The sequence below is a fragment of the Myotis nattereri genome (assembly GCF_964212035.1).
Source record: "Myotis nattereri genome assembly, chromosome: 4".
In the NCBI taxonomy this organism is placed as follows: Eukaryota; Metazoa; Chordata; class Mammalia; order Chiroptera; family Vespertilionidae; genus Myotis; species Myotis nattereri.
Window position 1 is genome coordinate 42007268 of NC_138079.1, and position 22144 is coordinate 42029411.

At 38.7% G+C, this 22144-nt stretch overlaps 1 protein-coding gene across 3 annotated transcripts in view; it reads right to left on the reverse strand.

Annotated features, from left to right (window-relative positions):
* AP3B1 (adaptor related protein complex 3 subunit beta 1) overlaps positions 1-22144 on the reverse strand; it is a gene marked incomplete at its 3' end in the record, with an annotated part of 192857 nt that overhangs the window by 127494 nt on the left and 43219 nt on the right. For all 3 annotated transcript variants that reach the window (XR_013995856.1, XM_081088790.1, XM_081088791.1), the window contains exons 7-8: positions 18354-18536; positions 5878-6033 (exon numbers count right to left, since the gene is read on the reverse strand). Coding sequence is in view for 2 of the 3 variants with exons in the window: in XM_081088790.1 (XP_080944916.1) it covers positions 5878-6033; positions 18354-18536 (339 nt within the window). The remainder of the gene's footprint in view (positions 1-5877; positions 6034-18353; positions 18537-22144) is intronic.

The following is a 22144-nucleotide window of genomic DNA, read 5'->3' on the forward strand; positions in this document are numbered from 1 at the left end:
TGTTGAAAGTATTACAGGTGTCCCTTTTTTTTCCAATTGACCCCTCCACCCTACTACACATGCCCCACCTAGCCTTCACCAAACTACTGTCTGTGTCCATGGGTTATGCATATCTACACTAATAAAAGAGAAAAATGGTAATTGGCGTACGGCGATACCTTTTTCATTGGCTAATCAGGGCTATATGCAAATTAACTGCCAACTAAGATTGGCAGTTAACTGCCAACAAGATGGCGGCTAATTTGCATATGTAGGCACAATGCAGGGAGGCGAAAGGGAAAGCAGGAAGAAGCCCCCTGCCACTGACAGTGATCTGAAACCCAGGGGGGAGCTAAGAGCTGGGGGGCAGGGCAAAGGCGGCCCTGGGGCCACCTTTGCCCTGCCCCCAGCCATGATCGGAGAATCAGGCGCCTTTGGCGCCCTGGCCAGTGATAGCAGGAAGTAGGGGTGGAGCCAGCGATGGGAGCTGGGCACGGTCGAAGCTGGCAGTCCCAGGAGCTAGGGGTCCCTTGCCTGGGCCCAAAGCGAAGCCCACAATCGCGGCGCCCCCCCGCTGCCACTGCAGGTCCCCGCTGCCTGGGCCGGACGCCTAGGCCAGAGGCGTTAGGCCTGGGCAGGGGCGGAGCCTGCAACCGCGGGGAGCTGGGGGTCCCCTGCCCAGGCCTGACACCTCTGCCGGAGGCCTCAGGCCTGGTCAAGGGGCCGATCCGGTGATTGGTGACCGGAGGGTGATGAGGGTCAACTCCTCTGGCTGAGGCATCAGGCCTGGGTGGGGGGCGGAGCCGGGGATTGGGGGGATATGATGGTACCCTTGCCCAGGCCTAAAGCCTGGGTCAGAGGCGTCAGGCTTGGGCGGGGGGTGGAGCAAGCGATCAGAGGGAGATGGGAGTCCCCTGCCCAGGCATGATTCCTGGGCCAGAGGCCTCAGGCCTGGGCGGGGGCCAGAGCCAGTGATTGTGGGGAGATGGGGGTCCCCTGTCCAAGCCTGACACCTCTGGCGGAGGCATCAGGCCTGGGCAAGGGGCCGATCAGGCGATCGGAGGGTGATGGGGGTCAACGCCTGAGTGCTCCCAGTATGTGAGAGGGGGCAGGCTGGGCTGAGGGACACTCTCCCCCACACACACACCCAGTGCACGAATTTCGTGCACCGGGCCCCTAGTCCTATCTAATAAAAGAGAAACATGGTAATTGGCGTACAACCGCTACCCTTCCCATTGGCTAATCAGCGAGAAATGCAAATTAACTGCCAGTCAAGATGGCGGCTGGCAGCCAGGCAGCTTAAACTGAACATGAGGCTTGCTTGCTTCAGTGACGGAGGACTGCAACGTTCCCCATCTGCCTTACCGGCCTCTCCTCTGAGCTTGCAGTTTAAAAAACATTGTAACAAATATAGAAGCTAAACAAAACCCCAGAAACCAGCTTTCAGAGAGCTGGGATCTCAGAGCTGGAGTTGATACAGAGTTTCGATTATAGAACCAAAACAAACCAGGTACCTGTTTTCAGCAGCTGAGGCCTCAGAGCTGGAGCCAAGCCTCAGAGCTAAAGCTGGACCAGAATAAGAAAAAGAAAAAAAAGAAAAAAGGAGCGGTTGGGAGCTTCAGTGCCAGCCTGAAAACAGCCCTCAGCCCCTCACCCAGACTGGCCAGGCACCCCAGTGGGGACCCCCACCCTGAAGGGTGTGTGACCAGCTGCAAACAGCCATCAACCCCTCATCCAGGCTGGCCAGGCACCCCAGTGGGGACCCCCACCCTGATCCAGGACACCCTTCAAGGCAAACCAGCTGGCCCCCACCCATGCACCAGGCCTCTATTCTATATAGTAAAAGGGTAATATGCCTCCCAGGACCAGGATCAACAGAGCTGAGAGGTCTCCCAGCACCGGGATCAGCGTGACAGGGGGCAGCTCCCAAACCCCCTGATTGCCCTGCGGTTCTGTGTATGACAGGGGAAGGCGCCCCAACCCCCTGATCGGCCCTGCTCTGTGCCTGATGGGGGGAGCTCCCCAACCCCCTGATCACCCTGCGGCTCTGTGTGTGACAGGGTGCGGCACCCCAACCCCCCCACCCCATGGGCCCTGCTCTGTGTGTGACGGGGTAGAGCCATAACCTCCCCATCGGCCCTGCCCTGAGTGTGAGAGTGGCGGCGCCCCAACCCCCTGATCAGCCCTGCTCTGTGGGTGATAGAGGGCAGGGCCCCAACCCCCTGATCCGCCCTGCTCTGTGTGTGTCAGGGGGTGGTGCCCCAACTCCCCTATCGGCCCTACTCTGTGAGTGACAGGGGGGAGCTCCCCAATCCCCTGATGGGCCCTGCTCTGTGCGTGACAGGGGGAGCTCCCCAACCCCCTTTTGGGCCCTGCTCTGTGCATGACAGGGGTGAGCTCCCCAACCCCCTGATTGACCCCGCTCTGTGCGTGACAGGGGGGAGCTCCCCAACCCCCTGATCGGCCCTGCTCTGTGCATGACAGGGGGCAGCGCCCCAACCCCCTGATTGGCCCTGCTCTGTGCGTGACAGGGGGTGGCACCGCAACCTCCCCATCGACCCTGCCTTGAGTGTGACAGGGGGTGGTGCCCCAACCCCCCAATCGGCCCTACCCTGAGCGTGACTGAGGGTGGCACTGCAACCTCCCAATCCGCCCTGCTCTGTGCATGACAGGGGGCGGCGCCCCAACTCCCCAATTGGACCTGCTCTGAGCCCGACCAGGGGCTGCACCTAGGGATTAGGCCTGCCCTCTGCCACCCGGGAGCAGGCCTAAGCCAGCAGGTCGTTATCTCCCGTGGGGTCCCAGACTGTGAGAGGGCACAGGCCGGGCTGAGGGAGCCCTCCCCCTCCCCCCAAGTGCACAAATTTTTGTGCACCGGGCCTCTGTCTACACTAATAAAAGACAGATATGCAAATTGACCATACCTTCGCTATGCCTTAAGCCACGCCCACCAGCCAATCAGAGCAACTATATGCAAATTAACCCAACCAAGATGGCGGCCGGAAGCCACAGAGCTGGAGCAAGCAGGAGGCTTGGTTGCCCCAATGATGGAGGAAGGCAAGCTGCCGCGGCCGGCTCTGAGCTCCACTCAAAGCAACGAAGTTTCAATTATAGAAGATAAATAAACCCCAGATACCTGCTTTCAGTTGGCCATGGCCATGGAGCCGGAGTGAGCAGGAGGCTGGGTTGCCCCTGGCAATGGAGGAAGCCACACTTCGCTCCTGCCTGCCCTGGCTGGCTCTGAGCTCCACTCAAGGCTACAAAGTTTCAATTATAGAAGGTAAATAAATCCCAGAATAAAAAGAAAAAAAAGGAGAGTCTGGGAGCTTCCATCGCTGGGGGGCTTGTCCAGCCGGTAAACGGCCCTCAGCCACTCACCCAGGCTGGCCAAACCTCCATGAGGTGAGGGTCCCCACTGGGGAGGCTTGTCCAGCCTGCAAACAGCCATCAGCCCCTCACCCAGGCTGGCCAGGCACCCCCGTGGGGACCCCCACGCTGAGGGGGAGTGACCAGCTGCAAACAGCCATTAGCCCCTCACCCAGGCTGGCCAGGCACCCCAGTGGGGACCCCCATCCTGAAGGGGGTGTGACCAGCCTGCAAACATCCACCAGCCCCTCACCCAGGCTGGCCAGGCACCCCAACGGGACCCCCACCTGATCCAGGACAACTTTCAGGGCAAACTAGTCGGCCCCCACCCATGCACCAGGCCTCTATCCTATATAATAAAAGGGTAATATGCAATCTGACCCTAACAGCAGAACGACTGGGAATGACTGGTCACTATGACACACATTGGCCACCAGGGGGCAGACACTCAATGCAGGAGCTTCCCCCTGGTGGTCAGTGCGCTCCCACAGCGGGAGCTCTGCTCAGCCACATGCCAGGCTGATGGTTGCCAGTACAGCGGTGGTGGTGGGAGCCTCTCCCGCCTCCTTAGCAGCGCTAAGTATGTCCAATTGCACCTTAGGCCTGTTCCCCGCTGGCAAGTGGACATCCCCTGAGGGCTCCCGGGCTGCCAGAGGGATGTCTGATTGCCAGCTTAGGCCCAATCCCCCAGGGGGATAAATATAAATATATATATACACACACACACATATATTGACTTCTGAAGGGTTATGAATAGATATTTTTTGTTTTAGCCTTATTCGCAACTTTTACAAGAGACTTTAAGAATTTGTTTCAGTTTGTTTATGCATATGTATATGTGTGTTTGTGCTCATATGAATATATGTAAATAGTTTTACATAAAATTTACACTTTTCTTTTTTATGGGCAAGGGCCTTGTCAGTATTTGGTTCATTGGCTATAGCAGGTGCTCAGTAATATTTGTTGCATGAACAAATGTTCTACAACTTGCTCTATGTTAATAAAGATATGTCTAATTTAAAAAAAGAAATATTATATATGTATATATAATCAAATAAGCAGGATAATAAACAACAAAACATACTGGAACAAAAAGTTAGCCACCTCTACTTGGTACACAACCAAATAAGCATGGAACCAGAACATACTGGGACAAAAAGTACAATCTACCTCTATATGTTTCACTATTCAAGAACTTTTTGATCAGTATTTGTACTACAAAATCAACTTCTAAGACAAAGTTAAATTAATAGTAGGTCAATTATAAAGTAGAGTCTTAGGTGGCAAGTAACAGCTACTTCACAACCGTCTGGCCAAGCATATTTACAACATTAGTAAAAGAATAATTTTTTATTACTTTGCATGGTTATTTAATAATGATTCAGAAACTAAATTACTAAGTATAAGATAAAAACGTTTGCTAATTACTAACACATATATACAAAGCTCATATTCTAAATTCGCAAGCATCAAAAAACAAGATTCACATTAAATTCCTCATTTTCAAAGTTTTTGCTAATTCATAAGAATATTTTAATTGAAAAATTGTAATAAAATGTTTAACTTGAATCCATCAAGCCTTTAGCTATAACTTCCAGTTAATAGGAAATGCAGGTTATGGAAGAAAAAATTAAATAGCACTCTATATAGGAATCAATCAAATAAACACAGAAGAACATCCTGCAAGAATTGAGAGGTTTAAAAGGGATAACAAGCAAGTGAAATGTAGCAGATACTGGTTTAGATGAATCACTTATAAAAGATAACTTCAGATAAGTTGGTATTAAATGAGATGAAACTTTATTGAAATAGAAAGGTGGCGAGGACTAGAAAATAAACAGGTTAAAAATACTACATACAGTATGATTTCTATCTTGATTTAAAATATACATATGTATAGATGTACATATATGATAATATATGTATATTTGTGCAGAAAAAAGATCTGGAAGAAAATACATTAAGATATTGTGACAGTGAGTTCTTAGTGATGGGAACGTGATGTTTCTTTGTTTTTAGTTCTGCTAGTCTGCATTTTCTAATTTTCTATTGTGCATGTATATTCTAAAAATAAAGAATTATTTAAAATAAAAAGGTTAAAATAAATAAAAAATTAGGATATAGATACAGATTATTTTTAATAGTTATTTCTATCAGTTAAAATTTACTATGTATAAGGCATTATGTTAGGTACTTTTATCAAGTAAATACAAATATAGACTGATATCACATTATGTACCCACAACCACAAACTAGCAATAGAGAAACATATATAGTCTTCCAATCAGCTCAGAAACATCTTGAGCTCATATCTTAGGAAAACCAATTAACAAAACCACAAAAAAGTAAATCAAGTCTAATAGGCATACAACTATCAAACCAAGTAATATCATCAAAACTTTTTTTATATAAAGAAATAAACAAATGCTCCATTAGCACACTCAAATATAAAGACTTGTTTACTGAACTTACATACTTTTAGCCATAAAAAGAAATCTGTGAGAATTATTTCTTATAAGTATGTTAACATACCGCTGCATTTCTGCTCTGAAGCAAAGGTTTTGTATTCCGAATTAAAAGCCGATGGTCTGGATCCATAGTATAAGGCTTCTTTCTCTTGTCAGCCTTTTCTTTCTGTTCCTCATCCGACTCATAGAAATTCTTTTCGTTGTCCTCTAGACCATCATCCTATAGGAAAGAAATCCAATCCCATGTTTAGTTCAGACCCTGAACAGCCCAAACATTGCAAAAAGAAAAATTTTTAAAACTTCTACAATAATGATAATATTTTACTGTACAACAAAACCGTTGAGGTGATTTCAAAATACTTGCTACTTATATAAAGGTCTTGATTTTTCTCATATTTTATAACATAGTAACTGTCCCTTAGTGCTATAGATGATACTTCTTTTATATTATACAGGAAAACTAAAAAATATTAAATCCCCATATAAATACCCATAGCTACCCAAAGAAAAAAATCTGACAATTAGATTCTAACAAAGCCTATAATATGAGACTACCTAAAACCTAAAAATTGTTTCTATAAATTACCAGCCACTCTGTAATTGATCAATTGGTCAGAAAAAAAGAGGATAATTTTTTGAACTGCAACACATAAAGGAAATCATAATAAAGCTTGACAGGTTTACAACTAGTGATTAAGTAGGTCCCTATGTTGTCAAGAAAGACTCAGTTTGAGCTTTAGGTATATCCATAATAGTTGATTCTGTTTTTGTCCGTTTTATTTGAAGTCTTTATTATCTTAGACAATAAAATCAGTCTATAGGCATTTAATCTTAAAAATAAACAAAAAAACACAAAAATAACATCTACCTGAATCAACTACTATTTAGAGGTAACTTCTGTTATCAAGTTTCTGAAATGTACTTTCTACTTCTGAGAGAATGAAGTAGATATACTGTTCCCTATTTTTCTCACGAGGTACAACCAGAAACCCAAGATATTATATATAGAACAAACATTAGAAAAAGGAAAGGCAGAGAGCAGAAGAGTGAGTAGAGACCTCAGGACCCAAAGAATAACTATAGTGCGTTCCTTAGGCTTTCATTTTTTTTTAAATTAAATCTTTATTGTTCAGATTATTACAGTTGTTCCTCTTTTTTCCCCCATAGCTCCCCTCCACCCAATTCCCACCCACCCTCCACCCTCACCCCACCCCCACTGTCCTCATCCATAGGTGCACTTTTGTTCAGTCTCTTCCTGCATCCCCCACACCCCTTTTCCCCCCAAGAATAGTCAGTCCACTCCCTTTCAAAGCCCCTGATTCTATTAAAATCACCAGTTTATTCTGTTCATCAGATTATTTATTCACTTGATTTTTAGATTTACTTGTTGATAGATGTGTATTTGTTGTTCATAATTTGTATCTTTACCATTTTCTTCTTCTTGCTCTTCTTAAAGGATACCTTTCAGCATTTCATATAATACTGGTTTAGTGGTGATGAACTCCTATAGCTTTTCCTTATCTGTGAAGCTCTTTATCTGACCTGCAATTCTGAATGATAGCTTTGCTGGATAAAGTAATCTTGGTTGTAGGTTCTTGGCATTCATCACTTTGAATATTTCTTGCCACTCCCTTCTCGCCTGCAAAGTTTCTGTTGAGAAATCAGCTGACAGTCGTATGAGTACTCCCTTGTAGGTAACTGACTTTCTTTCTCTTGCTGCTTTTAAGATTCTCTCTTTGTCTTTTGCTCTTGGCATTTTAATTATGATGTGTCTTGGTGTGGTCCTCTTTGGATTCCTTTTGTTTGGGGTTCTCTGCGCTTCCTGGACTTGTAAGTCTATTTCTTTCACCAGTTAGGGGAAGTTTTCTGTCATTATTTCTTCAAATAGGTTTTCAATATCTTGCTCTCTCTCTTCTTCTGGCACCCCTATAATTCGGATGTTGGTATGCTTGAAGCTGTCCCAGAGGCTCCTTACACTATCTTCGTATTTTTGGATTCTTTTTTCATTTTGCTTTTCCAGTTGGGTGTTTTTTGCTTCTTCGTATTTCAAATCTTTGACTTGCTTCTTGCGATCCTCTAGTCTGCTGTTGGGAGTCTGTATAATATTCTTTATTTCAGTCAGTGTATGCTTAATTTCTAGTTGGTCCTTTTTCATAACCTCGAGGGTCTCACTAGATTTATTGAGTGTCTCACTCAATTTATCAGCAGTTTCTAGAAAATTCTTGAAAAACCTTAAAAGTGTGGTTTTGAACTCTATATCCAGTAGTTTGCTTTCCTCCATTTCTGTCATTTGTGTCCTGTTTCTTTGTCTCCACATTTTTTTTATGCTTCACTATGTCGAGAGAGTGGCTTTCTGTACTAGGTGTCCTATAGGGCCCAGTGGCTCAGCCTCCCCAGTTACCTGAGGAGGACACACTTGGTGCACCCCCTTGTGGGCTTTGTGCACAGTCTTGTTGTAGTTAAGCCTTGATTGTTGTGGGTAACACTGGGAGGAATTGACCTCCAGGCCAATTGGCTGTGACAATCAGCTGTGTCTGCAGTGGGAGAACTTCTGTGCTGGAGACACCCCTCTGGGGCAAGACTTGCTTCAGTGGGGCTTTGGTGCTCACTGAGTCTGCTCCCTGAGTGTGTCCTTTATGAATCCGAGGAGCTGCAATCTGGATGCTCCCACTCTGACCACGGGGCACACTGGCTTCTGGATCTCTAAGGAGGTGCTAATCTAGGCTCTGCCTGAGGCTATGCAATGCAAGTTGCCCTAGGGCCTTGGGCCAGCTGCAATTTGTTAGGTAATTATCAGATTGCAAAGGGCCAGGCCTTTCATATGCAAAAGCCTCTGTGGCTTGGGCAGGGCAAGGTCCCAGGGGATCTACAGGGCGGAGCGAGCAGTTATGGCTGCTCTCAGTCCTGCCCTCAGAGGCCCTGCTTCTCAGTGTCCCGGCAAACGCTGCAAGCACCCCCGAGAGAAAGCTGCCCTCGAGTTCTGACCGATGCCAGACAGTCCGGTTTCTCCCCTATGAGTATGGGTCCCCAGAGACTCACCTGGAACTGGAGCTCAGAGCTTGAGACTCCCTCCCGATTGAAAAAGACAACCGTGTCCTCAGCCGCCAACCCTCTCCGCATGCGCCTCTGTACCTCTGTATTTTACTTCCACACCACACCTCCTCTGAGTCTCAGTATGCTTTTCTCTTTCCTTCTAGTTGTAGAATTCCCACTCAGCCAGCCTTCCTGTGGTTCTGGATGATGTCTGTTCCGTCTTTTAGTTGTATTTTTGTGGTTGTGCGAGGTAGCAATCTCCTGTGCTTACCTATGCCGCCATCTTGGTTCGGCTCTAGGATTTTTTTTATCTCATATTTAAGACTGGGTGCTAGAGAAGCAGGTAACCCAGAAACACCAATAAGCACAGATTAAAAAACAAAATAAAACAAAACACTTCCAAAAGTCTGCCCTATGTTGCCAAAGGACCAAGAAAGGGAAGGTCTAGCAAGAAAACAACTTTTTAATAAAATAACTGCTCTATTGCAGCCAACACTAGAGAAAATACCATGGTCCCATACCTATCCTCATCCACAAAGGATAAAAGGGAGAGAGTAGACTTCTACCCTCACCAGACTGCAATGATACCCCAATCATCCCACTGTGGTGGTATCAGAAAAGGACAAGACATCACTGAGACTTTAATTCTCACCAGGAGTTAAGTGAGGCAGCCCAATGGTTCAGTGGAGACCAAGTGAGGAGCTTGGACATTCAAGCTCACCTATAAATAAGGAGGTGACCTTATACCTCCTCACAAAGCTAATGCAAAAGGGATGCTTACTGGACACTCAGAACCTGCAGCACGCAGTAGTAACAAGGACATACCACTCTGTGGTGTTAGTGGAGGATACATGTATACAGGAATGATGCACTTCTATTCCTCACAGACAAAAAGCTATCAGGGAAGTATTAGTGGGGAGTCAGAAATCACACATTCACTCACAGTAACATTAATAACTACAACCTCTGTGACAACCAATGGAGGTGGAGAGGAGAACCTAAACTTTACCATGACCTGGAAATAATAACAAGGTATTTACCTCAGTTTGAATAAGATCAAGAATTTCATAATACCCACAATTTCCATGTTCAATCAAAAGTCGCTCTTCATTCCAAGAGCCCAGCAGATCTCAAACTGGATGAAAAAAGATAACCAGTAAATGCCAACATCTGAGAAGTGGGGTGCTGCTATAATAAATACCTAAAAATGTTGAAATGGCTTTAAAACTGGGTAATAGGTAGAAGCTAGAACAATTTTGATTTGCATGTTTAAAAAAACCAAGATTGCTTTGAAGAGACTGTTGGTAGGAAGATGGATGTTAAAGTTTATTCTCATGAGGTCTCAGATGGAAATGAGGAAAATGTTACTAGAAACTGGAGGAAAGGCAATCCATGTTATAAGGTGGCAAAGAATTTGGCTGAACTATGTTCTAGTGTTTTGTGAAAACTATAAGTTAAACGTGATGGATTTGAATATTTAGCTGAGGAGATTTCTAAGCAAAGGGTTGAAGGGTCAGCCTGCTTTCACCTTGTTACTTACTGTAAAATGATAAAGATAAACTGAAAAAATTTAAGCAAAAGTTAGCCAGAACTTGAAGATTTAGAAATTTCTCAGCCTATCTTTTTGGCAAAAATCAATAAAAAGTCTTCAGAAAAGAATGCCAAGGGTATGTCGAGAAAATCATTTGATAAAAGAGATCATGGGTACGACTCATGGGTTTAATAGAGATGGAATTTTACTTGCAGAAACACTGCCAATTGGACTAAATAGGAGAGACAGGACAAAATAAAGGAGGGCTGTCAGACTTCTGAGATTCCACAGGACAGGACAGTGTGAGGACACAGAGAGAAGACATCTATAAGCCAAGGAGAGAGGCCCCAGGAGAAATCAAATCCGCAAACACCTTGATACTGGACTTCCAGCCTCTAAAATGATAAGAAATGGATTTCTGTTGATTGAGCCACCTAGTCTGTGGTATTTTGTTATGGCAGCTCTAGAAAACTAATACAGGTATCAACAAACTATTCACCAAAGAGATATACAAATGGCAAAAAAAAATAAAAAAATCCCACCAGCAAATATGAAAAAATAATCAACTTCATTAGCTATTAGGGAAATGCAAATGAAAACCAGAGCAAGATATCACCACACACCTATCAGAATGGCTCCATTTAAATTTTAAAAATAGTGACAAGACCAAATGACGGTGAGGACATAGAAGAAAGTGATCACTCATACATGGCTGGTAAGAATGCAAAAGGTTACAGTCACTCTGGCAGGTTGGCAATTTCTGACAGAACTAAACCTATAATTACTGTATATCCCAGTAATTGCACTCTTGGGCATTTATCACTTGGAAATGGAAATTTATTCTCATACAAAAACCTGCACACAAAATATTCATAGCAGCTTTATTCTTATTAGCCAAAATGGAAACAACCCAGATGTCCTTCAATGGATGAATGGTTAAACAACTGGTTAAACATCTATGCCATGGAATACCACTCATAAATAAAAAAACGTATTACTGATACACACAACTCTGATGAACCTCCAGAGAAGTATGCTGAAAGAAAAAAATTAATCCTAAAAGGTTACATATAATTCCATTGATATAATGTTTCTGAAATGGCAACATTATAGAGATTGAGAAACAATTAGTGGTTGCTGGGGATTAAGGGTTGCAGGGTTAAGCACGGGGAAGAAAGTGGGTTTAGGTATAAAATAGCACCATAAAGAATTCTTATGATGGCAATGTTCTGAATCTTGACTGTATCAATATTCTGGTTGTAATTATAGTTTTCCAAGATGCTCCCATTAGAGGAAAATGAGTAATGTTATACAGATATCTCTGTATTATCCTATATAATAAAAGCCTAATATGCTAAGTGTCTGGTAGTCCAGTCATCCGTTCAACCAATCAAAGAGTAATATGCTAATGATATGCTAAGGTCGCTCAACCGCTCGCTATGACGTGCACTGACCACTAGGGGACAGTCAGTCAACCAGTCGCTATGACATGCACTGAGCACCAGGGAACAGACGCTCTGACCGGTAGGTTAGCTTGCTGCTGAGGTCCAGCCGATCAGGACTGAGAGAGACAAGCCAGCACACCCTGGAGTCCTCCCGCAGTCCCTCCCCGGCCCTGTGCACCAGTGGGGTCCCTCAGCCTGGCCTGTGCTCTCTCATAATCCAGGACCCCTCAGGGGATGTCAGAGAGCCAGTTTTGGCCAGATCCCGCAGACCCCACTGGTGCACAAATTTGTACACCGGGCCTCTAGTTTCTTATAACTGTATATAAATCTACAGTTATCTAAAATAAAAAGTTTTAATAAATAAAACTAAGGGAAAAATTAGTAAATCACATAAAATCTATTTGTACATATTTATTACTATAACAATAAAAGAAATTATCTAAGCCCTGGCCTGGTGACTCAGTTGGTTGGAGCATTGTCCTGTATACCAAAATTCCCAGTCAGGGCACATACCTACGTTGTGGATTCAGTCCCCGGTTGGGGTGCTTACGGAGGCGACCAATCGATGTTTCTCTCTCACAATGATGTTTCTCTCTTTCTGTGTCTGGGTGTCTCTCTCTCTCCTTTCCTCATGCTTAAAAAAAAAAATCAATGAAAACATACCCTTGCATAAGGATAAAAAAAAAAAAAAGAAATTATCTAAAATGTCATATTTTAGATTGCTTGTTGTTGGTTGTTGGTTTTTTAATATTACGTTGTATGAGTTCTTTATATATTTTGGATAGCCCTTTTATCACATGTATATTTGTAAATATCTTCTCCCATTCAGTAGGTTAGGGCTTCAATGAATAGGTTTCAGGAGATACAAACATTCAGTTCATATATACCACAGCAATATATTGGTAGAACATCTGACACTGGGTTAGATGTCCCTGACAAGACCACAGTAGGTAGGTGATGAGCATGATCACAATCACTTAGTTAAAATAGCTATTCAATATGAATAGCATACCTTATGAGAAATACATTCAGTAGAAAAATGTCATATGGAATAAAAATTTAAATTTAATATTTTTTGCAAAGAAAAATGAAAGAAAAAATCTCTTTCCCCCCAAATTGGGTCTATATAAAAAAAAAAAAAAAACCACCCAAGGATATGAATACTGGCTTGGAGATTTTTTTTTTTCCTTTTGTGAGGTAACTGCTATGCTCTTCACTTTACATGTTTTATACCATAGCCCAGTGACCACTATACCACACAGGTAGAAGTGTGGGTTTGAGGACCATTGAACACTGAATCTCCCTCAATACATCACAATTACAGTAACACCTGTGCCCAGTAACTTTGCGTTGAGCCACTATGAAAATTCAGTGTTCAATTGCCCACAACACTTCTCATTTCTTATGACTGTATGTTCAGCTCCAGAATATAAAAAACACGTTTTCTGAATGCAGGAGTTTTCAAATTTTTGTAACTGAGAAATCTGGATGACCTACAAAAGGCATTTTTCCAAATTTCTCTGAAATAAAATATACTAAAGGTTCCAAGGCATCAGAAAAAAGGGTCCCAATTATATGAAAAATAACTAATCTCTATCTAAAGATAGAAAATAATTGCTTTTTGTTAAGCAGAATGCATTTTAGAGTGGTTCTCATTCAATCAGAGAGTTTAAACTTTATGAGTTATACCTCATGAACTTACAGTTTCAGTCCTCACTAATGGAATAGCTTGATTGTATTAACACTCTGATTTTAGGAGCCAACAACATAAGTTAAAGAAAATCCAATAAAAAATAAATAGATCCTGAGGCATAAAAGCATGGAACAGATTGTGGAATCTCAGAGGGAAGGTGGAGGTGGGTGGGTGGGAAGAGATCAACCAAAGGACTTGCATGCATATATGCATAACCCATGGACACAGACAACAGGTTGAAGGCCGGGGGGGGGGGGGGGGGGGGTGAGTAAGGGGCACAGTTAATGGGGGTGGGGGAGAATGAGACATATAATACTTTCAACAACAAAAATTTAATTTAAAAAAAATGTACACAATAGCAATAGTCTCATTAAAAGTATCAACCAAAAGACTTGTATGCATGCATATAAGCATAACCAATGGACACAAGACACTGGGGGGTAGGGGAGGCTGGGGGAAGGTCAAGGGGGAAAAAATGGAGACAAATGTACTACTCTTTGTAATATTTTAAACAATAAAAAAATACTCAGTAAAAAAAATAAAAATAAATAAAATTAAAAAGTATATGAATAAAAAAGGTAATTATTTAAAATAAATAAATAAGAACATAAATAATAAGGAATCTTTAAAATGAATGCTTCATAACTAATAGAGGCTTCATTTCAATATCATCAGCACATGGTCCATAGTTTCACATTACACTGTACACTGAACGCTTCATCAATAGTTGCCTGAAAGAGTGCACAAAAACTTTTTATTCACATTGTAAAGCATGATTCTACCACAATTCTTCACTATTTCGGTTTTTAAAAGTTCCACAGAATAGTAAGATTAAAAAACAGTCCACTAGCAAGAAACAAAGCAAAATTTACAAAAAAAAATTAACCAATAAAGTTAAAATTCAACAAAAAAAATCATCTCTAACACTTAGATCCTTTAAAACAGGACCTAAATGTGGAGTTTTGAACTCTTTCCCAAAGTGCCTTTGTATTTTTAAAGAACTGCTAATTAAGAACTATGTACAATATATGAATTTTGTGTTCTGATGAGTTCATATTTTATACCTATCCCTAAAAAACTTAAGAAACTTATTTTAAAAATACTTTAAACAAAATTCTAAACTTGGAACTTTCTTTCACCTACAAAGGGTTTTATCACTGAAGTACTAATACATTGAGAGAAATAAATGTAGATGAATCACTCCAAATTTCAAAAGGCATACATACTGCCACCAGAAATATATTTTGGGTTCATATGCAAAAAGAACTGTGAAGTTATACAGTTTTAAGTTCCAAATTAATATAAAGTATTTTGATATTTCTCGCAAAACTGTCATCTCCTTGAGAAAGTTCAACTTTAATGAGATAGATTAATAAAATTAGAAACATTCCTGTCAGACCCAATGCCGGAGTTTTATTTCAGTTTATAATTAATGCCACTAAAAGCTTGTTTTTTTTAATCACTTTTAAAATTTACTTGATGTTTTATAGCACTTTTTAAAGTCCATTACTTCTATAAAAACAACTTTAGTCTTAGAGATTTATACTTATGCTTCAAATATTCTCCCATAATAGCCTGAATGACACAAAGAAAATATTAAAGTAATTTTATGTCCTTGAAAATTATACAAACTTGACCTAGAATAAAAAAACAACCCACTAGGACTGCAAAGAGTAAGGTAAATTTAAGAAAATAAAAATGCAAATATGCATTTTAGCAGTCTCTTGAATTTATTAACCTAAAAGGTTTAATTTCCATTTTCCTGCATCAGCTTTATTTATAAAATGTCGTGCCCTATAAATACGCTGTTATTTTCTATAGTCAAGCACCCTCTTAACAAATCTTCTCATTAATATGTAAATTTAAAGTCAATCGGTCTTCTCCCTGACAGTCCCATGAATTCCTAGTGCTCTGTATAATCGGCTTTGACTTGGCATCCACTATTTATCATCAAAGATGTCAGTTAGAAAAATTATAGAAAATGCAGTGCAATTGATATGACTGAAATCTACTTTGTCAACACTTAATTGTTCCTCAATTCATACATTTACATATAAACAGCCTAAATACTGATCTATAATGATGCAAATAAACTAAATTAAAAACCTCTTTTGCCTCTGAAGAAGCCTATTTGTATATGATGTGTTCATTTGAGAACTTAATGACAAATGCATGTACATCAGCTCATCTCAAAAAATTTTCCACTAATTTTTAATTCCTCAAAAAAGAATTGTGCTACCTTTCAAGCCCATAAACACAATTCTTTTAAACACTGTTTTAAAGAATTCAATGAGAAATATTACCTCTATTTGTGAAAAGCAAATTTAATTATGGTTGTTAGCTAATTGCGATCTGAGTATTATGGATTGGGGACTTCAATATTAGCTCTGACTGGAACATAATAAGCAAACACATAGAAACTTATTAAAGTAAACAAAAGGATATTCTTAAGCAGTTCTTTACTTAATGGTATGCTTTTTACCTGAGAAGTGAAAAATGAGAGCAGATATAAATCCCAAATACTTCTCAGTTCCTTCCAGGTATGATCAATCATTGCTTTATAATTCAGTTTGCCAACTTTTAAAGTTAAAATCACCATATGGAGTCCTAAAAAGTTGGATGCAACTTAAAGTCTAGACCAAAAAGTCTTCAAGTCTAAAAGTGGCTGGCCTGCTCACTCAAAGGTTTCTCTATAAAACAGAACTGTAACTAGGCACAGAAAGTCTGAGATGGGTTAAGTGAAAGAGTGAGCATAAACATGGTCTAAATCAGTGGTTCTCAACCTGTGGGTCGTGACCATCGGAAAACACATATAGCATATCAGATATTTACATTATGATTCATAACAGTAGCAAAATTACAGTTATGAAGTAGCAACAAAAATAGTATTATGGTTGGGCGTCACCACATGAGGAAATGTATTAGGAAGGTTGAGAACCACTGGAAATGATGATAATTCATTTGAACTTTATTTTTGTATGATGTATTTGTACTAAAAATCTAACATCTTTTACAATCAATACACACATCAATACACACATGTATTGACTTCAGAGAGGAAGGGAGAGGGAGAAATAAAAACATCAATGATGAGAGAGAATCATCAATCCATTGCCTCCTTGCATGCTCCACACTGGGGATCCAGCCAGCAACCGAGGGTATGTGCCCTGACCGGGAATCGAACCTTGACCTTCTGGTTCATAGACTGACACTCAACTACTGAATCACAATGGCTGGGCAACAATCCCTTACTTTTAATGATACCATAAAGGATGACCTTTCAAATCTTTTCCACTAGTAATAAACAAAACATATGTGTATCCAAAGAGATACAAGCCTGTTATCTTGATTATTTGTGGGTGAACTGGTATCATTTTAAATTAATAAAGTGAAATGTGTTATCTAAAGTAAAATTTATAACCACTAAAACAAATGAAGTTAAATGGTTGCTAGTAATTGGCTCTAAAGGGTCTACGAAGATGTTATGAAAAGGATGCCACTTATTTCACAGTGTTCTTAAATTGCTTCTATGTTTTTAAGAATATATACAATTATAGTTAGCTAAACCTTTACTCTTCTATTTTACTGGGGGTCTTTCTTTTCTTTTAGCCCAGGAATCTTTCTAAAGGAAATTATATGCAAAGCTGCATTTGAAAGGCAGGCAAAGGCGGAGCCTGCTAGGTTTGGAACAGTCTAGATTCTAGAGCACCACCCCCTTGGTTGGTCCAGTGGCAGTACCACAGCATCCTAGGGCAGAGGAACATACCTGAAAACTACTGAATTAGTCCATTAACCACATAATTTAGAATAAAGCCTAGGTCAGATTGCAAATAAGTGGCAAAGATAAGAAATTATTTAGCCCTATTCCAGTGTACCAGGACAATGACCAGAGTTTCATCTCGTGTTTGTAATAATACTAGTAACTAAGGTTCACAGAATTAACATGTAAAAATAAAGAATGCATATAGTACCAATTTCTTAAATTATCTGTCAAAAGAATAAATATATATGTAGTATAAAAGTTAACTTCTTTGTTTGGCAAATAGCTTCAAACATGAATTTTATCTAAAATGAAATTAAATTCAAGAAACATAAATAAATAGACAAACTATAAAGACATATTTTTAGGAGATATGGTAAAGAATGTATATATTTTAACTCCAATTTTTACATAGTGACAAAGCAAAGGATCATTTGCATAAAGCTACTAAAAGTAATTTGATGCTGACAGGAAAGTACATTAAAAAGTTTTATTAAATAGTGACAGTGGCTAGGTAAGAAAATTACCGATAAAACAGGAAAAAAAAAATCTGAATAGCAATCTGGAAAAGTGCTGGCTGAAATTAAACAACTAGCTATTAGCAGCAAAAATCTCTTGTCAAAGTCACCATTTACATTAAAGGGCCAAGACATTTACAGCATGGACATGTTGCTTAATCCAGCTCAAATGCCATCAAAAGTTTACTTTGCTAAATGATAAATAAAATTAACTTTATAAAATAAATGCACAGATGGTTAGTAAAACTGCATCAATTTAAGAGCCCTATGTGATATGACTTTTATATAAGGATAATTCAAAATATACTTCAATTTTTAAGCAGAATAAGCTAAAGTTTTATACACTATGCCATTAAATGTATATCATCTAATGACAAAACAATGACCAGTTATCCCTGCATTTATATCGGTTTCCTGCTTTCTAAAAGAACATGAGAAAAACAAGATCTCCTTGAATACACAGATTTCTATAACTTACTACTCTTAATTTTCAAACACATTATTAAAGTGCATCCATTTTCTTAGTATATATTGTAAGTGGAAGATTACTCAACACTTACCTCTTTCCAAGGACTGACAAACTGAGTACGAGCATATCGAGTCAGCATGTGGATTATGACAACCTGTCCCCACTCTTCTACATCAACTAGTAAATTACATAGCTTGCGGTAATTCTTGTGAATCAAGTCTATTCTATCTGGGCATACTTCTTCAAAAGCCATCACAACACTGCCAGCTACCAGCTGGAATAGAAAGAAATAGTAACTCATTAAAAAAAAAAAAGATTTCCCACCATCAAAGATTCTACTCAGGCATTACAGAGGCGCAATCAGTATTATGACAATCAATGTTAAAATATTCAGTCACTCAATAATAAATTATTGCACATGTTTAAATAACAAATTTTAAAGTGTCACTCCCTAAAAGAATAATTTTAAGAGTTGTAACATGTCTACAAAACTAATAATTTTCTGAAATATTAGTATTAGAAATTGGGGTAATTTTTTATTTCATGAGGTTAAACTTCTACAAATTGGTCACATATGGATTAAATAAAATCATCATGCACATTTTTTTCATTTTTAAAGCTAACCTAAATTATAATCTAAAGATTCACTATTTAGTATATGACAATATTCAGAAAAAGAATCAAAACAATAACCATGACCACATATCAGTTTACAATGAGAATGACAATAATTTCACAATGAATGTATCTTAAAATGTGAATGAGAAACTCATGTTTTTGAAACAAGAGCACTTTCATATCTTACACATTTTAATCCACCTGTTTTACCAATATAGTTTACTTACAAAGAAAATGCAGGCTAAAATTTTAGTACAGTTTTATCACTTATGTGCTTAAATTGAAATAATATATTACCAACAAAAGGCAGCTTTCTCTGATACCAATTAATGAACCATAAATGCTGTTTTTGGAATTCTTATGCTTTTGCAAAGTGGTGAAATCAAGATTTCTTTGGTATAAAAATACAAGCTGAGCAAAATATATGATACACAAATACTTCTATACATGTACCACTGATATATATTATATATATATATATATATATATATATATATATATATGGTTAGCCAACAATATAAAACAACTTGAAAAAATAAATTAATATCATATTCTTTCTGAACACTAGGGATCTTCATTTTAGTGTCTAAAATTTCCCCAATGACTTACAATACACAATTAAGTAGAAATATAACTTACTGAAGTAATATACTGAAACGGTACTTTTTGAAAAATATTAGATACAATGATATTCATATTTTTAATGTTTGTCCCTCTACTTGGCTGACATTTAGTTTATTAATATGCAACCAAATACAATTGAAAGAAAACAGCTCAGAATATAGACTTGCTATTATGCTAAACAAGTTTCCAGTCCTGTGGGGATTTTATGAATTACCAATCAGTATAAACGTGAAGCTGCATTTATTGACTCCAGCCCTACCCATGTACTGGCGCCTGCTGGTCTCAGCATGTATGCACCTCAATTGAAAAAACAAAGAATTGACTATTTGTGTGAACTATATAAAACTGTATTACACTTATAATTTTCTATTTGCTATTGATATGGAAAGGAAGTTAAGTTTACATTTTGTTTTCAACTTTACATTTTGATGTCTTTTTCATAAATTGCTCTTTAAAAATTATATTCTGTGATAATCGTATTTCAATAGGACAGAATATTTTAAAAACTCTTAAAGCAAATAAGTTTATAGCATCAAACTATAGAATGACTTAGTAATTGTGAAATATATCTATATTTATATATGTTTCATACATAGGCATATATGTATCAATTGGTAAAAGGTGTTCAAGTACAAAAATAAATAATACCACTTAGAATAAAATAATCCATGGAATTGAAATAATAATTCAACAAAGTTTAAATTTAAGAACTGTGTAAAATCAATTTATTTTGCCTAAGCCTAGAGGTGTTTTTTTTTTTTTTTTCAAATTGGTAGATACCAAATAAATAAAAGAAAAATCAGCTACCACATGGTATTAAATCTATTAAACCAAGAGCTATAGATACAAAATAATTCTTAAGTACTAACAAAGAAGATGAAAAATGAAAGAAAATAATTACTTAAGTACAAATAAAGTTTAAGGAAACAGATAAATAATTAGGAAAGATGTAAAAAAAATACCTTTGCAAAATAAAACTGGCTATCTTAGATATTTCATTGTATAGTTTTAACAAACTTACCCTACGTTAAAACACTGCCAGAAGAATTGATAATTAGGGTCTGTTAAATGTTCAATACTCTATAAAACTCCCAGAATTAAAATAAAATGATCTACTCAGATTTTAAAACCAAAAATATTAGTTTCCCCAAAAAAGACAGTTAATTTCTATCCCACTGTGTCAATAGTAGCTGTTTATATAAGGAGAAAAATAAATCACTCCAACAAAACTAGCAATGAGCTCATCAAATTCAAATGCAGTTTTCCATTTATGTATTTTTTATATTAAAGCAATAAACATGGTTCATTTATCTTCCCTTGGTTGCCACGTTTTTCTGTGCTGTTGCTATGAACTTCAGCCATTAGCTGTGCTCCAAGGTAAACTACATGAACCATCAACAAAAGTGACACCCCATCTATGGAGTTCATATTTTCTCCAGATTATCTATGCTAGTTGACAAGCTGGTAATGAAAAAAATCACACTAAGCAAATGGTTCCACTAATAACAATAAATTTTCTATAAAATTATGAAGGGTACAAAACGTTTCCTTGCATCTATTTTGTCATGAATTCTAATTAACGTTGCAAAAACCTGAGAGTGCTGGGTCATCACAAGAAGTGCATCAAGGTTTGATTGATAATATGGTATAAGCTGGCCAATGCTGCCAAGATTTTCTTCTCTTAAATTAATGGCCATCCAACCTGCCCTAATCATACAGCCCAAATGATATTCCCCTTCTTATTTCAATTTTCTTGAGGCATGGAAAATGGGAAAGATCTGTCATTTATCTTCTAATAGCTGGATAATAGATCTATCACAACAAAACATCTGCACAAACTCATAGGTGTGGGGTTTTTTTTGCCCACAACAGTGAGGCTTTTACCAACATTAAATCAATAACTTAGCAAATGGTGTCTTATCCTCACAGCTTAGTAATGAACTAACAATATACTCATTAAACATCATTTTGTAGCTAAATTAAGTAGTGGAAACTTTCTCATGATAAAAATAAACAACTCAGTTTTTCAGTAGCCATGGATCAAATTTATTTTCCTAAGTAACTCTCTTTTCTATTAGAAAGTTAAATGCCATCAAAAGAATTTCTTTAAAATTAACCTAAAAGGAAAAACAAATAAGTACCAGCCTGCTTTTGAGGTGTACTAAATAAGAGACACTGTCCGCTGCTATGCTTAACTTGCTCAACAAATATGGATTTCTGCATTAAAAAAGTGTTACAAATTTAAAAAATGAATTTATAACTGAAAATCAGGAAAGGTTTATAGTAAAGAAGTGTTCAGGATATTTTAAATAGAGAAAATAGGATGAAATGATAACTGTAGGAATATAAAATAAAGAAATTATATAAAGAAAACTTGTAACGATTGATTGGGGAATATAGATAAAATATTCCCTTTTAACTTCATTGACTGTAGTTATGAGGTTTCTAGTATAGTTTTTAAAAATTTACAGATTATTCAAACAACAGTTAGGTAAGTAACACTAACATGTTCTTCCAGTTATATTACCAAAACTATATTCCTAAACCCAAGGTGATTTATTTTTAGGAAAGAATTAGTCATATGACAAATATTGGTCTTTCTCTAGTAAAAGGGAAAAGCCAATCTATTATATTTTAATA